Source organism: Neopsephotus bourkii, unplaced genomic scaffold, assembly GCF_033783945.1.
Source record: "Neopsephotus bourkii isolate Nb327-2 ecotype Australia unplaced genomic scaffold, CSIRO-AGI_Nbou_v1 NB_616, whole genome shotgun sequence".
Taxonomy (NCBI): Eukaryota; Metazoa; Chordata; class Aves; order Psittaciformes; family Psittacidae; genus Neopsephotus; species Neopsephotus bourkii.
The window spans coordinates 2,060,212-2,075,474 of NW_026901116.1; the positions used below are offsets into that span (position 1 = coordinate 2,060,212).

Consider the following 15,263-nt stretch of genomic DNA (forward strand, 5'->3'; position numbering starts at 1 on the left):
TGTTTTGTGTTTGTTTTGTGTTTTTTTAAACATGAATGATGCAGAGCTTTGGGATTTCACACGTCTGGTGAGCCTACCTATTCTGTCTTAAGCTTTCTTTCCATTTGCCTTTACAATTCTCTTGTAAAACTCCATGTCTTACTTTTGTACCCAATCTCTGCTTAGAATCATAGAATGATTTAGGTTGGAAAGGACCTTAAGGTCATCCAGTTCCAACCCCCTGCCACGGGCAGGGCCGCCTCACCCTAGACCATGTTGCCCAAGGCTCTGTCCAATCTGGCCTTGAGCACTGCCAGGGATGGGGCATTCACCCCTTCTTTGGGCACCCTCTGCCAGTGTCCCACCACCGTCACAGTAAAGAACTTCTTCCTTATAACCAAACTGAACCTCCCCTGTTTCAGATTGAACCAATTATCCCTTTTCTTGTCGCTACAGTCCTGATGAAGAGTCCCTCTCCAGCATCCTTGTAGGCCCCAAATCACTAGCTCTAGAAGAAGGATTCCTACTAGGGCCATAGGCTTGCTTTTCGAGGCACATGGAATTCTCACATGATTGACAGTGAGGCTTTGCAGATCTAGAAGATGGCATTTTTTTCATAGTTAACATTCAAATCATGCAGAAACTGACTGGTTCTGTCCTTAATAGACCATGTACCATATGTTCCTTGCCTTTTCTGTACCTTCAGGAACATTAGGTTGGAAAGATAGGGCATTACAGTAGTGACAGGATGCCGTGGGCTCCCGGCTCAAGAAGCGAAGACAAATAGGTACCTTTTGGGCAATGTGACATGCTGCCTGTGATGTAGGAGGAGATTGGAATGATTTCTTTCTAAATTTATTTATGGAGTTGTGTTCGTTGCTCCTAGCAAAGCCTCCTCCTGGAGTTGCCGTGCTGTCCCAGGTTTTTACCATTGTCATTTTCATTTAGGAGCTGCAGTGCATGTTAGCGCAAATGCTGACTGTGTTATTATAGAAACCCAGACTGGTTTGGGTTGGAAGGGACCTTAAAGCTCATCCAGTTCCAACCCCTGCCACGGGCAGGGACACCTTCCACTAGAGCAGCTTGCTCCAAGCCCCTGTGTCCAACCTGGCCTTCAACACTGCCAGGGATGGGGCAGCCACAGCTTCTCTGGGCACCCTGTGCCAGCGTTTCAGCACCCTCACAGGGAAGAGCTTCTGCCTAAGAGTTCATCTCAGTCTCCCCTGTTCTGGCAGGTTTAAAGCCATTCCCTTTGGCCTGTCCCTACAGGCCCTTGTAAAATGCTTGGACTTTGTCCTTTTCAAGTTCAGTCAAGTCACTGCTTTATGACACAAGATTACTAGCAGCAGTCTTAGATCACTCCTCCTCTTTAGGTCCTTCAAGAACTTAAAAGTGACATGAATATCACAGTAACTAAAGACAATTTGGGAGGTCTTTTGGGAGGGGTTTCCCTCACTCCACAGCCTTGTATGCCCTGCTTTGCCTTCAGCCAATAGATGCTTCTTAAGGCATAGTATTTTTATATTCCACTGTACAGGGAATATGCAGTTGTTACAATACTGCTGTACTTCATAAGAGAACTAATAGATCAGGTCTTAAGGAGAGGCTCTTCACCATGAGGGTCGTGAGGCACTGTCACAGGGTGCCCAGAGAAGCTGTGGCTGCCCCATCCCTGGCAGTGCTCAAGGCCAGGTTGGACACAGGGGCTTGGAGCAAGCTGCTCCGGTGGAAGGTGTCCGTGCCCGTGGCAGGGGTTGGAGCTGGAGGGGCTTTAAGGTCCCTTCAACCGAAACCATTCTTTGATGCCATGGTTCCATGAATACCTGACATTTAAGCGCTCAGATAAGCTGACGATCTTTACAGAGAAGCCTCCAGCTTTAATGTTTTTGCAACAGTGCAATGTAGTCTTGAGGATAAATAATGATGTACAAGGCAATTAAAAAGCAGCCTTCACAGAGCACAATTTGCTTTTGCTCTCTTTGAACAGATTTTACAGAAAGGTTAGTGCAGAATAATGTATTTAGCTATTTTGCAATACAGTGCTGTGGGCACATAATTCACTCAGTAAATAACTACAGAATGGTGAATTACTGGTTGGCTTGGTATTCTTGGCTTGTGGAAACTGGCTCTATGTGTCCTGGTGGAGCAATTTCCCTATTTTGGGGAGATCTGTGAAGTTAAAGTTTTGATAACTCTTGGGCTGGAGAGGTGTAAGTAGGTGGTATAAGGGCTATGATGTAACACTTCAACGGGGGAGATATTCTCTTAGGTGTCAAGTGCAAATGAACTTGATCTCGTTGCCTTCCATGTACAGTGCAAGACAGTTTGCTGTGCTCTAATTTGGGCTTGCTGAGGTTGCAGCTATGTAGTCTGGCAAGGATAGGTGTAGAAGGTACTGCCAGACAGGCACTCATGTTCTCTCCCTGTCACTTGTGTCTGAATGTGACAAGGTACGCATTCGTGACTAAAATGCATCAGAAAAGCTCAGGCTGCTGAATCTTTTCCTTTGTGTGTTAATATATCTGCTCTGTTAGGGATTTTTGTAGGACGAACTGAACTAAGTCAATTAGTCTGAAACTCTCTTTTGTGATTAATCGCTTGTGATTAAACGTACAAGTAGTATAGGAAGTTCTTGATACAGTCTGCTGGCTCCCATGTTAAAGGAAACTGGGTTAGTTTGGATTAATTAATATGGTTTTGGCTTGCTTTTCTGTTACAAAAGAATGCACATCTCTGATGAGGCCCGGGCACAAGTTGCCCAGAGGCCAACAAGAAATCTGGAGAGGGGCTTTGGACAAGGTCATGTAGTGACAAGGGGGAATGGCTTTAAGATTAAAGAGGGTAGATTTAGCTTGGATCTTCGGCAGAAGTTCTTCCTTGTGAGGGTGCTGAGGCGCTGGCACAGGGTGCCCAGAGAAGCTGTGGCTGCCCCATCCCTGGCAGTGTTCAAGGCCAGGTTGGACACAGGGGCTTGGAGCAAGCTGCTCCAGTGGAGGGTGTCCCTGACTGTTGGAGCTGGATGAGCTTTAAGGTCCCTTCCAACACAAACCAGTCTGGGATTCTGTAAAGATTCTGTTTCATATCAAACTCTTTTTCATTAAAGTGAAGCCTTAATAGTGAACAGTTTTGAAGACCTTATTCTAAGTTGCCATTTCAAGAGGGAAAAGTCTGAGTTTCTTTATTATTTCTTCTGAGCGTCCTTTGGTCGATGAGCTACATGGGCAGTCATGTTTAGCTACATGTTTTAATTACTTCACTACCTGGCTTTGCTTTTGTTCTAAATGTAACTCTGAGCAATGCCAGTTCTTTTCCTCTTGTACAAGAGGAAACGGCCTCAAGCTGCACCAGAGAAGGCTTAGGCTGGATATTAGGAAGAGTTTCTTCCCCCAAAGTGTGCTCAGGCATTAGAACAGGCTGCCCAGGGCAGTGCTGGAGTCACTGTCCCTGGGAGTGTTCACACACCGTGTAGATGAGGCCCACAGTGCCATGGGTTAGTGGTGGTCTTGGCAGTGCTGGGGAATGGTTAAACTAGATGATCTCAAGTATCTTTCCAACCCAGGTGATTCTGTGATGCTGAAATATTGAGATATAGCTAATCTGATATTTTTTCTTTCAAATTCTAGGCAAAGTGTACTTCTTTTCAGATGGCATTCTCTTTTCTGATCCCCACCATGGCAGCATTTCCATTTCAAAGAACCATATGAGTTCCATTTCCTTCTATGATGGGGTGAGTATTGCATTTGTTCTTACTGTCATTAATTTTTCATCAGTTTTTAACAATACTTCTTTAGGGTACTAGCACAGAGCTTCAATTTCAGTTGCAGTTCTCCAAGCATTAAAGTGTGATAACTGACTCAAATCTCCACGCTTTTAATATTGATTAGCTTAACCACTTAGTGATGAACTGAACTGTAAGGAGGATGGAGTTTTGTATTAGGCTGAGTTACCAATGTGTTCTTAATAGTGTGGAAAATGGCTTGTTATTAAAAATTGCAGAACATAACATTCATAGAGTATTGAGCAGTTTTAGGTGATGGATAGCAAAAAGTTCAAGCATCATGGAGTCATGTGTGGTGTTGGAGGGTGAAATGCTGCCTTGTATTCAAAATACATTTAACCTTCAGACAAAAGCTCGTGGCAGTGTATTACTTATCTCTGGAGAGGTCACGAGCGGTGTCTGTCTACTGTCCTAGAGCCTTGTGTAACTGACAGGGTGAAGGGACTGACTGGTTCATGCTGAGAAGTGAGAAGAAAAGGCCTGTTCCATGTAATAACACATATTCTGAGTTAGGGGTGGACTTTGGATGCTCCTGTGGTCAACTTTTATCACTTGGCCAACTTGCCAAGCTAATGTTTTGGTCTTCTGGCTTAGTGGGAATTGAGAATTAGGCTAAAGATGGCAACTCATCTTATTTTTTCCTCTCTTCAAGGCAGACACACTGGGTTAGCTATCACTTTTTGAGAATGGAAAAGACATTATTTTGGTTGGTTATTGTTTCCTAAGCACTGACAAAAAAGCTCTAAAAATCTCAGTTTCCTTTGGTTTCTATTTTCTTCAGGTACAGTATTACACATTTGTTCAGTGACCTCCAGAAAGCATTGTGTTGCTATGATTTCATCATCTAACGGAGGAAACCAGTAAAATACAATCAAAGTGTGTGATTCCATTGATATGAAAACACAACAGTGAAGAGAATCTTACCTTAGCTGCCTTTGCTTGTATATGATATTGATTGCCCCGTGGTAGTTTAAGAAGCTATTTTAACATTGACCTTCCTTCTATTGTTTGAGTCAAGACACTCACTTTCATGAAACTAGCTATTTATGGGGCCTGGCTATCACTCCTGAACTGGTGCCAGATTTTTGTGTAAAGCTAAACCTTGACAGAGAGCATTTGATTGTTCAACTGACTTGGCATAATACAAGGGTGGAGAGCTGAAAATGTTCAGAGGTGACAGGAGAAGAAGGGTAATTGTTAGTCTGCTTTTTCCTAAAGTTATTGGAACAATATTGATGGAAAAGATAGGCTCATTTAATGCTAGGATTAAAGTAAAGGGTACAAAGGCTTTAGGGATTCAAAGGACAGTTTCTTAGCTGCTCTGTCTCCATGCCTGCTAGGTACTTCTCTTTTTAACTTGAAAATATCTGCACTTCTGCCTCCAACACATGCTGCAGGCTTTCTAATCTGAGAAGCTGGGCACCTACCTTCTGCTTGAGATCCTGAAGTCCGTGGAGCTCATAGACCATGAGAGCATGGAGGACAGGGTAGATTCCTCACAAAACTGTAATATGACGGTCTAAAGCAGAAACCATCCCAGTCTTAGCAGAGTCACACATAAATGACCCATCTTGTAGGGCAGCACTATTCAGGCTTAGCACCAACCATCCTGGGAGTGAAAGAAAACCCAAGAGGCTCCATTGCCACCCAGTCTCCAGACTCCTGGGTTTATTTGTCTATCTTCTGTAGTTGTTCCTAAAATCATGGAATCCTACAATAGTTGGGGTTGGAAGGGAGCTTAAAGCTCCTCCAACTCCAACCCCTGCCATGGGCAGGGACCCCTTCCACTGGAGCATCTTGCTCCAAGCCCCTGTGTCCAACCTGGCCTTGGACACTGCCAGGGATGGGGCAGCCACAGCTTCTCTGGGCACCCTGTGCCAGCGCTTCAGCACCCTCACAGGGAAGAGCTTCTGCCTAAGAGCTCAGCTCAATCTAAGTTCAGTCTCTGTAAACTGTATCAAGGCATCTTTACTGTGTAGGGCTTAAGATGCCATGTGCTTAGCTTTAAGGTTTTACTCAAGACCAAGTATTTCAGCTTGTAAATAACTGATTCCAGCCCTCATTTTGGCCATTTATTAAGTGAAGAAATATTACTGAGTAATATTTAGATTTCACAACAGCACTTAACATCTTGTAAAACACTGAACTGGGTTTTTTTAACCTAGTGTCCATGAGGATTATTGCTGCTGCTTTTCAGCTTTTTCCAATTTATGGAAGCCTAAACATTTTCTAGGAGGAGGAGCACACTGTTGGGCACTTCACATGCAGATTGCAGCATGGATGAGTTGGCCTTTTAGTCACTTCTTATGAAATCTGTAAGCTGTCCTGCAGGATCCGGGATCTGAGGACCATGTTCTGAAAACCATTTCTTCTTAAAAGAAATTGTTCTCTTATAGGAGAACATTTTTGCATGTTCTTCTGTAGCCTCAATGACTTTGAGAGGATTACTTCTATAATTAATCCCTCAGACAGGAAAGGGTTGAGATTCTCTTAGCAAATGTCCCTGAATTGATACCAGTTGTTATGTAAGTGTTCCCCAACTTGTGCTTTTTCTTCTCTAAAGTTAGTAAGTTGAGTTCTTTGCTCACTTCTCCTCTTTAAAGGGAGATGGATGTTGCTCAGTTCTGCTTTGAACTCTGCTTTCCTGGGATGTTTCATTTTGCTCAATTGTACTGTTTTTCTACTACTTTGGTGTGAAAATAGCTACAGGTCAAAGCTTAAGCATAAATTGCTTCAGAGTTGCATATAAATGCCCATCTTGAAACCCAGAAAACAAAGGGTTCTTGTTGTTTTATTAGACCAAAAATGGGACAACCAGAGTTTACTGTTACTAAGGGAGAGTGATCGTGAGGGCTTCAGCTTTCTGTTGGTGAAGACATGATTCAGGTGAAGAAGCAATAGATTTAGTAGAACTTGTGCTCATTAAAGAATGAGAGGAATGGGATGCTTCCAACTTGCAGGTGACCTACACTTCAAATTACAGGCCTGATAGTTGAGTTTCATTGCAGTATGGCTCCTTTCAGGTCAGAAACTCAAGAAACGATAGAAAACCCAGTTTGCAATAGCACCATAACATCCTTCTAATCTTTTTAGCTGATATTGAATTCATTCTTCCAGGGTATTCGTGTCAGAGATGTGTAGGTGTAGATGAAGGTGGCTTTGTTGTGAAAGAATAGCAGAGGAAAGGGCTCAAGGTCTAGTTTTGGTGGAGGGAAAAGAGTAGATGTTAAAATGCAAGCTTCTCTTTTTGAGGCAAGACAAGACTTAGGTGCTTAAGACAATCTCAGATGCTTTCTTTAAAGCTGTAAAGTAGAAAGTGAGGATTCCTGTCAGAGGCTACAGTTGGTCCTTCTACTGCATACCTGTGCTAATGAATGTTAGGTCTTTATGCATGCCTAGCTATGACTGTAGTAGTTATGATCTCTGCTGTTTCATGTATTAAGCCTTTTTTTCACTTTCAGTAACTGTTGTCCTGTTTCTTCCTTTTCCAGGATTCAAGCAGTATTGTTGCTGCTCTCTTCATAGACTACAAAAGCTCCTTGCTTGCTCATCTGCCAGTTGAATTCCATACCCGAGATAACTTCCTGATGATTGCGCTTTTCCCCAAAAGAAAGATTTATAAAGCTTTTTATTCACAGGTACAGTAATAAAAGATTGGTTTGGGTGCACAGGGGGGGACCACACGATTATTCTTTGTGTTTCAGATGAAGGGTGAATTTGTTGATGTCTGTCTTATCCCCTTCTTTCAAATGTAGTTAATTTCTCTATTAGTTGAGCCACTAAATCTTGTCACTAGGTAAGTAAATACAGACAAGCTTAAAATTCAAGATGTTTCTTGCATCAGTCTTCCCAAGCAAAACCTTTTCCTATATCTCAGCTTTTCCTGTGCTCAGTGAACAAGAAACAGCATAGAGAGGAAAATGGGCAGTTAATAGTGAGGAAGCATCAAGTTAGGAAATACATTGAGAACCTCCTCTTTGAAGCTGGATGGGATTTATGGAGGGTATTGAGAGAAATGGCTTGATGTGATTTTGAGGCTGCCTATCTTGTATATAAAATCAGGGTGTTGCAGGAGGAAGGACAGCTACAGATAACTTTTTCAGTAGTGGTAGATAACAAGGGCAGTAGCCATAGACTGCAGCTTCGAAGACAGAGACTGATTGTTAGGAGGAGCTTTGTGCAGTGAGTGGAACAGGTCACCCAGACAGTGAACAACCCCTTTGAAGTCATGGTTGATCTGTATTGCCATCAGCAGTCCTGGGTAAGAGTGGAAGGTGGGTCTGGAGACCTTCAACCAGGAAGTCTGATTCCCTGCGTGACCTAGAGCATCTGCCTTGCTGACTTGATATTGTCATGGACTGGACTTGCCCTACCTGCCCAGTCTTTCCAATGCCTAAAGAACCAACAAGAAGGTTGGAGAGGGGCTTTGGAAAAGGGCCTGTAGGGCCAGGACAAGGGGAATGGCTTGAGCCTGCCAGAGGGGAGACTGAGATGAGCTAGAGGAGCTTTAAGGTCCCTTCCAACCCAAAGCAGTCTGGGATTCTATGATTCTATGGAGCATGATTGCTCTTCATCTTAGGAACTTGCATGTATGAGAAACTTAAACTTATGTATGCATTTCTAGTGATTTTGTTGCTCGTTAAGCTTAATGCTCTCCATGTGCTTTCATTATGTCTTCTGAAGCCAGTGAGTGCTCTAGCAGCTTGTTTTCTAGTAGTTGCATTTTAAATGTAGCACTGGTGTATAATTGGCTACAGCAATTGTATGTAGTGGCAGAGTTTCTATTGTGTTTTTTTGTGGTTAGACACATTTGGATCGTGATCCTTAGGGAAGTTTTGTTTAGGTCTCTAAGTATCCCATATGGTGTTGTATTATTCTCTGAGTATATTGGCTTTATGCATTGTAATGCAGAGGCTTTTAATAAACATAACTTTATAACAATAGCACTTTTGAGGAAACGAGCCTGGAAATTTTAGGGCTTCACAAGGGGTTTGGTGTATGCTCCTGACACTGGACAGGGAAAGACCACCTAGCTCAGTGAGTAGTCCCCACTGCTAGCATTAATGGTACCATAACATTTCTGCTCCTTCTATTTGAAGTGTTTAGAATCCTCCCACTGTTCCAGTGTGTGAGCGGTTGGAAATGGTTGGTTGGTTTGTTCTTGAATTTTCAGCTTATTTTATTGGGTCTGCTTTTATATATTTGGGTGTTTTGTGTCTTTTCCAATTGCTCTACCAATAGACATCCTTGAGGTAGTCAGAAATTTCGGTCCTATTCTTTCTGACTTATTTGGCTTAATAAAACTAAATCCTTTTACTGTATGCTTACAAAAAGTTCTGTTTTCCTCTAATCACTGTAATACTCTTGATCTGTTTTTTGGCTGTAGATACTGTGTGTAGTATCTGAGATGAAGGTAGTTGTGTCTTGTACAAAGGCAATATAGTTCCCCCTTCTGCAGATGTTCAGAGATACCCTGGCTGTGCCTTTACTCTTCAGTGGCACTTTGAATTAATGGAAGTGCTCATTTTTTGACCAACTCCTTCAGGTTGTTTCTTTTGTACTACCAACTGATACTCCATCTGATTCCAGAAATGTTTGAGTGCTCATGCTTGCTTTCATCCTTACCTTCCTCCTATTCTTTCTGCTTCTTCCATTCTTCCTGTTAGATGTATATTTCTATGAAGCATCTCCTTACTATGTTGACTTGTCTCCCACCTTAGTTCCCCAGAATGCTCTCAGTTCAGTCTATGCCAGATTCATTGCAAATGGTGTCACAGGGCATTCCTTAAGCAACTCTGCTGGTGAATATCCCTATCCTCCTGCTGCTTTTCTTCAGTGCTATTTAGTCAGTGTTACGTATTTCAAGGCCAGGTTGGACGGGGCTTGGACCAACCTGGTCCAGTGCAAAGTGTCCCTGCCTATGGTCAGGGGTTGGAACTGGATGAGTTTTAAGGACCTTTCCAACCCAGACTGTTTTAGGATTCTGTGATATATTCTGTAGTTTTATTCACTTTCTCTAATGCCACAGCAGCTCTTTTCTCCAATGTTCATTTAGTTACACAAAAAGGAGCAATTCATTTCCATTGTGCTCTCTCTGTCTGACCTGTGTTTTCCCTTCTAAAGAATACATCCTTCTGTTGACCACTCCTTATCATCCTTTGTAGGCATTTTCCTTCATCTCTTTTGTGTGCTTTGAAGTGGTTCTTTGGTTGGTTGCGTGCATCATTCTACGCAAGCAATAATATCTTTGTTAATAGAAAAAGGTGATTTTATTTTGATGGGGTTTTATCTCAGTACCCTTGTGTTTAGGATGCTGATTTGTTAATGGAAAGCAGTCTTTTCCCCCATAATTGTTTTGTCTTGCAGCAAATTATTGTGAAGAATGACAATGGCTGTTGCCTTTACTTATTAAAAGAAGGGAAATACCGAACACTTAAATGACTGTGTGATTCATCTGAATCTGATTTCTAGGTTCAGAGTTCCATTCATATTAATGTGACTTGGCTGGAGCAATAGGATGTGAGCCAAATCACTGTTCCCTAGCAAAATGAAGGGCTCCCTTTTCTTTTGCAAGGAAATAGAATTTGTTCTTAAATTTCTAGAAATGGTTGCTGCAAACTTACCCCATGAAATTACAACACTACTTAGACTAATTCTGCTCCTGCTGTGTACAGCAGTTGGATGTGTTGGGCTTGTTCAGCCTGGAGAAGAGAAGGCTTCAGGGAAACCTTAGAGCAGCTCCCAGTGCCTAAAGGGGCTGCAGGAAAGCTGGAGAGGGGCTTGGGACAAGGGCCTGTAGGGCCAGGCCAAGGGGAATGGCTTGAACCTGCCCGAGGGGAGACTGAGCTGAGCTCTTAGGCAGAAGCTCTTCCCTGTGAGGGTGCTGAGGCGCTGGCACAGGGTGCCCAGAGAAGCTGTGGCTGCCCCATCCCTGGCAGTGTTCAAGGCCAGGTTGGACACAGGGGCTTGGAGCAAGCTGCTCCAGTGGAAGGGGTCCCTGCCCATGGTAGGGGGGTGGAACTGGATGAGCTTTAAGGTCCCTTCCAACACAAACCACTTTGGGATTCTATGATTCTGTGAATGCTTTTCAAGGAACCCTTTTGTTCCCAGGGTAGTTAGACCATTTCAGTAAAGTTACTTTTTAAAGCAGTTTCAGTGTAACCAAAGAGAACCTTACAAAATGTGATCTGTGGAGACTTCTTCCAGATTTTGACTTGTTGCAGCAAAACCAGTATTGCAACATACTTAATGGCTAGTAAAAATGCATGTATTTATTTAGGGCAACAAAACCAATTCCTAAACAAATTCAACCCAGATTTTGCAGAATAATGGCACTTATGCATAGGTCTGGTTTGTTCCAGGTTTTCTCTTCGTGGCAAAACCAGGCAAACTCAGGATTATCTTTAAGGGTTGTTCAGGAAGAATTCCTGTCTGTGGATCAAAAGAGAATGTAAGTTCATGCCACTAACTGCAGTGCAATTGTACATTAACCATGTGCTGCAAACCGTAAACTGCTGTCACTCACTGAAGGTTTTAATGATGCAAAAAGGAATTGTTGCAGTCTTAGTGCAACACCGGCTTTATTTTTTTTTTGTACTAGTTTTGTGTGATTTAAAGAAGATAAATGTCTAGGTTTCTCCTTTAACCAACCAGTTCATTACTTTGCTTGTTTCAGGCATTCCAATGTTCAGAAACTGTTTAATTCCTTGCCTTTTCCTTCTGGAGAAAGATGCAGGGAGCTGAAACTGTCTGCTGCTCTTCCAGAACTGGACAGGTGAGAAATGATTTTTGGTTTTAGGACATCAGAAATAATACTAAATTATTTTGGTAGATGTATTGTTCCTCCAAAAATTGCTTATTAAATAACTGTCCTTAGATACTTTTATTGTGAGATGAATTATTTTGTCTCTAGGAATCCTCTGTTTGACCTTTTAACAATCTTATTGTTAAAGACAGTTAAAAACCGTTGGGAAATCACTAAAATATGAATGAAATCTTCTACTGTTGATTGTAAGAAAATGAAATTTTTTTGCTTTTGGAAGGTTTGTGCAACATTTTACAGTCAGCAGCATCAGTCACAAGCCAGTCATGAGAGCACATCTTCCTATTGTACTGCAGCAGTCTGACATCATTCCTGACAGCAAAGCAGAAAGTGATAAGGTAAGGAGGCAACTCAGCAACACTTCCTAACCCTAGTATGAAATCTGTGGCTAATGCTCTGTCATCTGTTGCAAGTAATGTAGTAAAGTACTGATATGTGTTTAGCTTCCTTCTCCACTACGACCAGTTCACACTGAACATTCTTCAAGTCTATTTATTAGAATAAATTGCTCTGCTTTCCTGATTACATTACTAAGTTTTTTCATTGAAACAGTCTTTTGGAAGTACTAATGGTCCTTCAGCCTGATAAATCAGAGGCAGCAAATGAGGCACAGTTGTTCGAGTGAGCATTTTTCTCTCATGTCCAGAGAGAGTGAGCCCTCGAGCAGTAGCTTGTTTTTATGAATTGCTGAATAATTTAACTGAATTGTTCTCTGGAACATTAAAGTCCTTTAAATAGCATAGAGATAGCACATGATATTTAACATTTGCTGATATTATCTGTAGAACACTCGGTTCTCTATAGGGGCAACAACAATTGTCAAGCTAAAGGAGTGCTTTAAATAGCATTTTCAGAGAAAAATGCTTCCTGTTAACTCTCCAACATTTGAAATCTGCTGTAAGCAAGAAAACAGAGTAGCAGGAATGCAGTTCCTGTCTTTGTAGCAATATGGTGATAGGCTACCTGGGGTCTAGCACAGAGACCAACCATACTGACACTTAAATGAAGTATAACGTAGTAAACTCTTATGAATGTTTTAAAATCTGTTTTTAAGGTTGGTTTAACTGTGTTCTGTATGTTTAAAATTAAAAGACAGGTCTTTATGTAATACCCATACCAAATTCTACATAACATACACTTAGTACTCTGATTTTTCTGGGTTACTTCTCTGTATCTATTATCATGAATACTCATTTTCTGTGTGCCTTCTGAAAGAAATTTGGAGGGTAGGATACAAATACTCTGCAGATGGGTATCTTCAGATATCCTGTATTTAGAAGCCAGGAAGAGGTAATTTGTCTGTTAGGAGCAGGTTCATACGCAGTGTGATGGCTGGTTAGCAGTGTGACAGAATTTCTTAAGCCAGGTTCAGCACAGAGAGCTGTTTTCGCCTACTCAAAATGCAGCTTTGATGAAACAAAGGAAGTTTGCACAGAGGAAGACTGGTTCAGTGTTGCAAACCTGGAGTTGCTCTTTGTGTTTGACAAGGCTGTTTCACATTCACCATCCCTTTTGAACCCATTTTGCTCAAGTACTGTTCTCTGTATTTGAATGTACCCTTTTCTTCATAGCAAACATAACCCATTTGCTGTCTTCTGCAGTGTTTTCTCTGACATTTGCAGTAATACTTTCATTGCAGACTACATTTTAATGTCAAGTTTTTCATAATGCTGATTGCTGTATTTGTTAATTATCCTTTCACTGTATTAAAGGTATGAAAACCAAGATAAAACATCCTCTAAAGCCATGCATACCTGAGTAATTGCATAAACACAATTACAGTTCTCTATTATCTTGCTGTTTCTGTGTTTATTCTTAAGGTTTTATGTGTGTATGATCATTGTAACTCACTTCTGATCTTCAAATTACCCCCCTTCTCACCTGGTCCCTGTCTTTTAGGTGGTTATCACCATTATAACAGGTCTTCCAGGGTGTCGTTGCAGTGATCTGTGTGCTTTCCTGGTGACTTTTAACAAGGAGCGTGGCAGGTTTGTACAGTTCTGGTTTTACAGTCCAAAGTACTGGTCATACGAATCACTAAAGAGTTATTCAGCATGAAGGACATTAAGCTATTAATATTTCTTCATGTTGTTGATGTCTTTGTTTTATATCCCAGTTCTAATTTGTAAACAGATGTGTTATAAGAATAAATTCAGTAACTATTATGAGACATCTTAACTTAGTTCTGCATGCCACACTGTAGGGTAAGGTTTATTCAGTTCATTTAACTGTTATTCCAGGTAGATTTACCCTTAGATTTTAGGTATTTAGACAAGAAAAATAGCACAGGAGATGGGGTATTTCATGTTAAGAATACCACAGGTATTGCTGTAGATTTGTGATGTATGTCTGGAACTATCACTGATCCTACAAACAGTTGGAATCATAGGACCACAGCCTGTTTTAGTTTGAAAGGGACCTTAAAGTTAATCCAGTTCCAACCCCCTGCCATGGGCAGGGACACCTTCTACTAGAGCAGCTTGCTCCAAGCCCCTGTGGCCTTGAACACTGCCAGGGATGGGGTGTTCAAGTTAAGAATAATCTTAGAAGGGCTGAATGAATCCTGCCTTAAGCAAGTGTGGAAGCCCTCACAATTTGAAGGAAACAAGTGAAAAGCTTCCATTTATTGACTTGTGGCAGAGAGTCTAAAATGCCTTTTTCTTGGAAGAAAGGCTGCTACCAGTCCTTACCATGCATTGTTCTTAATCTGACCTGGTTTCTATTCTACGATAGCAGGAGATACAATCAGGACATGTGTTGTATGGCAATAAGATAAATATGGGGTAGGAATTTGCAGTTCTGTGTGTTTAATACAGCTTCTGGAAAAGAAGAAAATGAATAAATTCTTATCCTGTTAAATCTTACAGCCAAACACTATAGTGTTTAATCTTTGTGATAATCTGGAGTGGAGGTTTTTCATGTTGCTTTTAACTCAGTGTCTTGATATTAGCAAGTTGATTCAGGGCAGTTTTGTGGTTCTGTTTTTAGGGCAGACATAAGTTGACTTTTGAAGGTTCTGTAATAATACATCTCATCATGTTTTCCTCCAAATGTCAAGGTTACCTTTCATTTTTGCAGTGAAATACTTTCATGCCCAGAGCATTTGAGCTGGGTTCACGTACCTTTTTGTTTACTGCATCACTAACAATGGTCAGAATTGCTCATATGATGAGCTGCTTGAAGATGCTGTTGAACATTGTTTTATTAAGAAACAACAGCAGAAACCCCACAAAACCTCCTGTCAGTGATGTAAAGAATGTGCTTATGCTGGAAATGATAGAAAGCCAAGTAAATTCATTTTTCCCATGTAGAATAAGAGATACGGAATTTCAGGGCTTGTTGAACGTATTTTTGACCCATTAGTTCAAAAGAAAACGAAAACAGTGCTATTATGTCATAAAGCATAAACTTCTTCCCTTGTGTTCTGTTCTTCAGGTGGATAGTTTATAGGCAAACTATGGATAGTCCTGAATGCTTCAGTGCAACCCACTTCCAACGTTACCTCTCCAGTGTCCTGGAGGCTCAGCAGAACCACAGTGTCCGTCAGTCTGCTTATACTAAGAAGAAGAAGCGTCTCTTAGTGGTCTTGCAAGGGTAAATGTTTGAAGCTCTTTGAACTGTTGTATAGAATAAGGGAACTTCTATTCCCTTCCTTATTTCCAAGGCACTTCTAAACTTCTGTAT

General features: G+C 41.5%; 1 protein-coding gene across 1 annotated transcript in view; it reads left to right on the top strand.

Annotated features, from left to right (window-relative positions):
• Positions 1–15,263, top strand: part of DNAAF9 (dynein axonemal assembly factor 9) — a 76,662-nt gene that overhangs the window by 40,479 nt on the left and 20,920 nt on the right. The window contains exons 21-27 of the mRNA XM_061351975.1: positions 3,603–3,706; positions 7,249–7,395; positions 11,119–11,207; positions 11,433–11,531; positions 11,800–11,917; positions 13,479–13,567; positions 15,015–15,173. Coding sequence (XP_061207959.1) covers positions 3,603–3,706; positions 7,249–7,395; positions 11,119–11,207; positions 11,433–11,531; positions 11,800–11,917; positions 13,479–13,567; positions 15,015–15,173 — 805 coding nt within the window. The remainder of the gene's footprint in view (positions 1–3,602; positions 3,707–7,248; positions 7,396–11,118; positions 11,208–11,432; positions 11,532–11,799; positions 11,918–13,478; positions 13,568–15,014; positions 15,174–15,263) is intronic.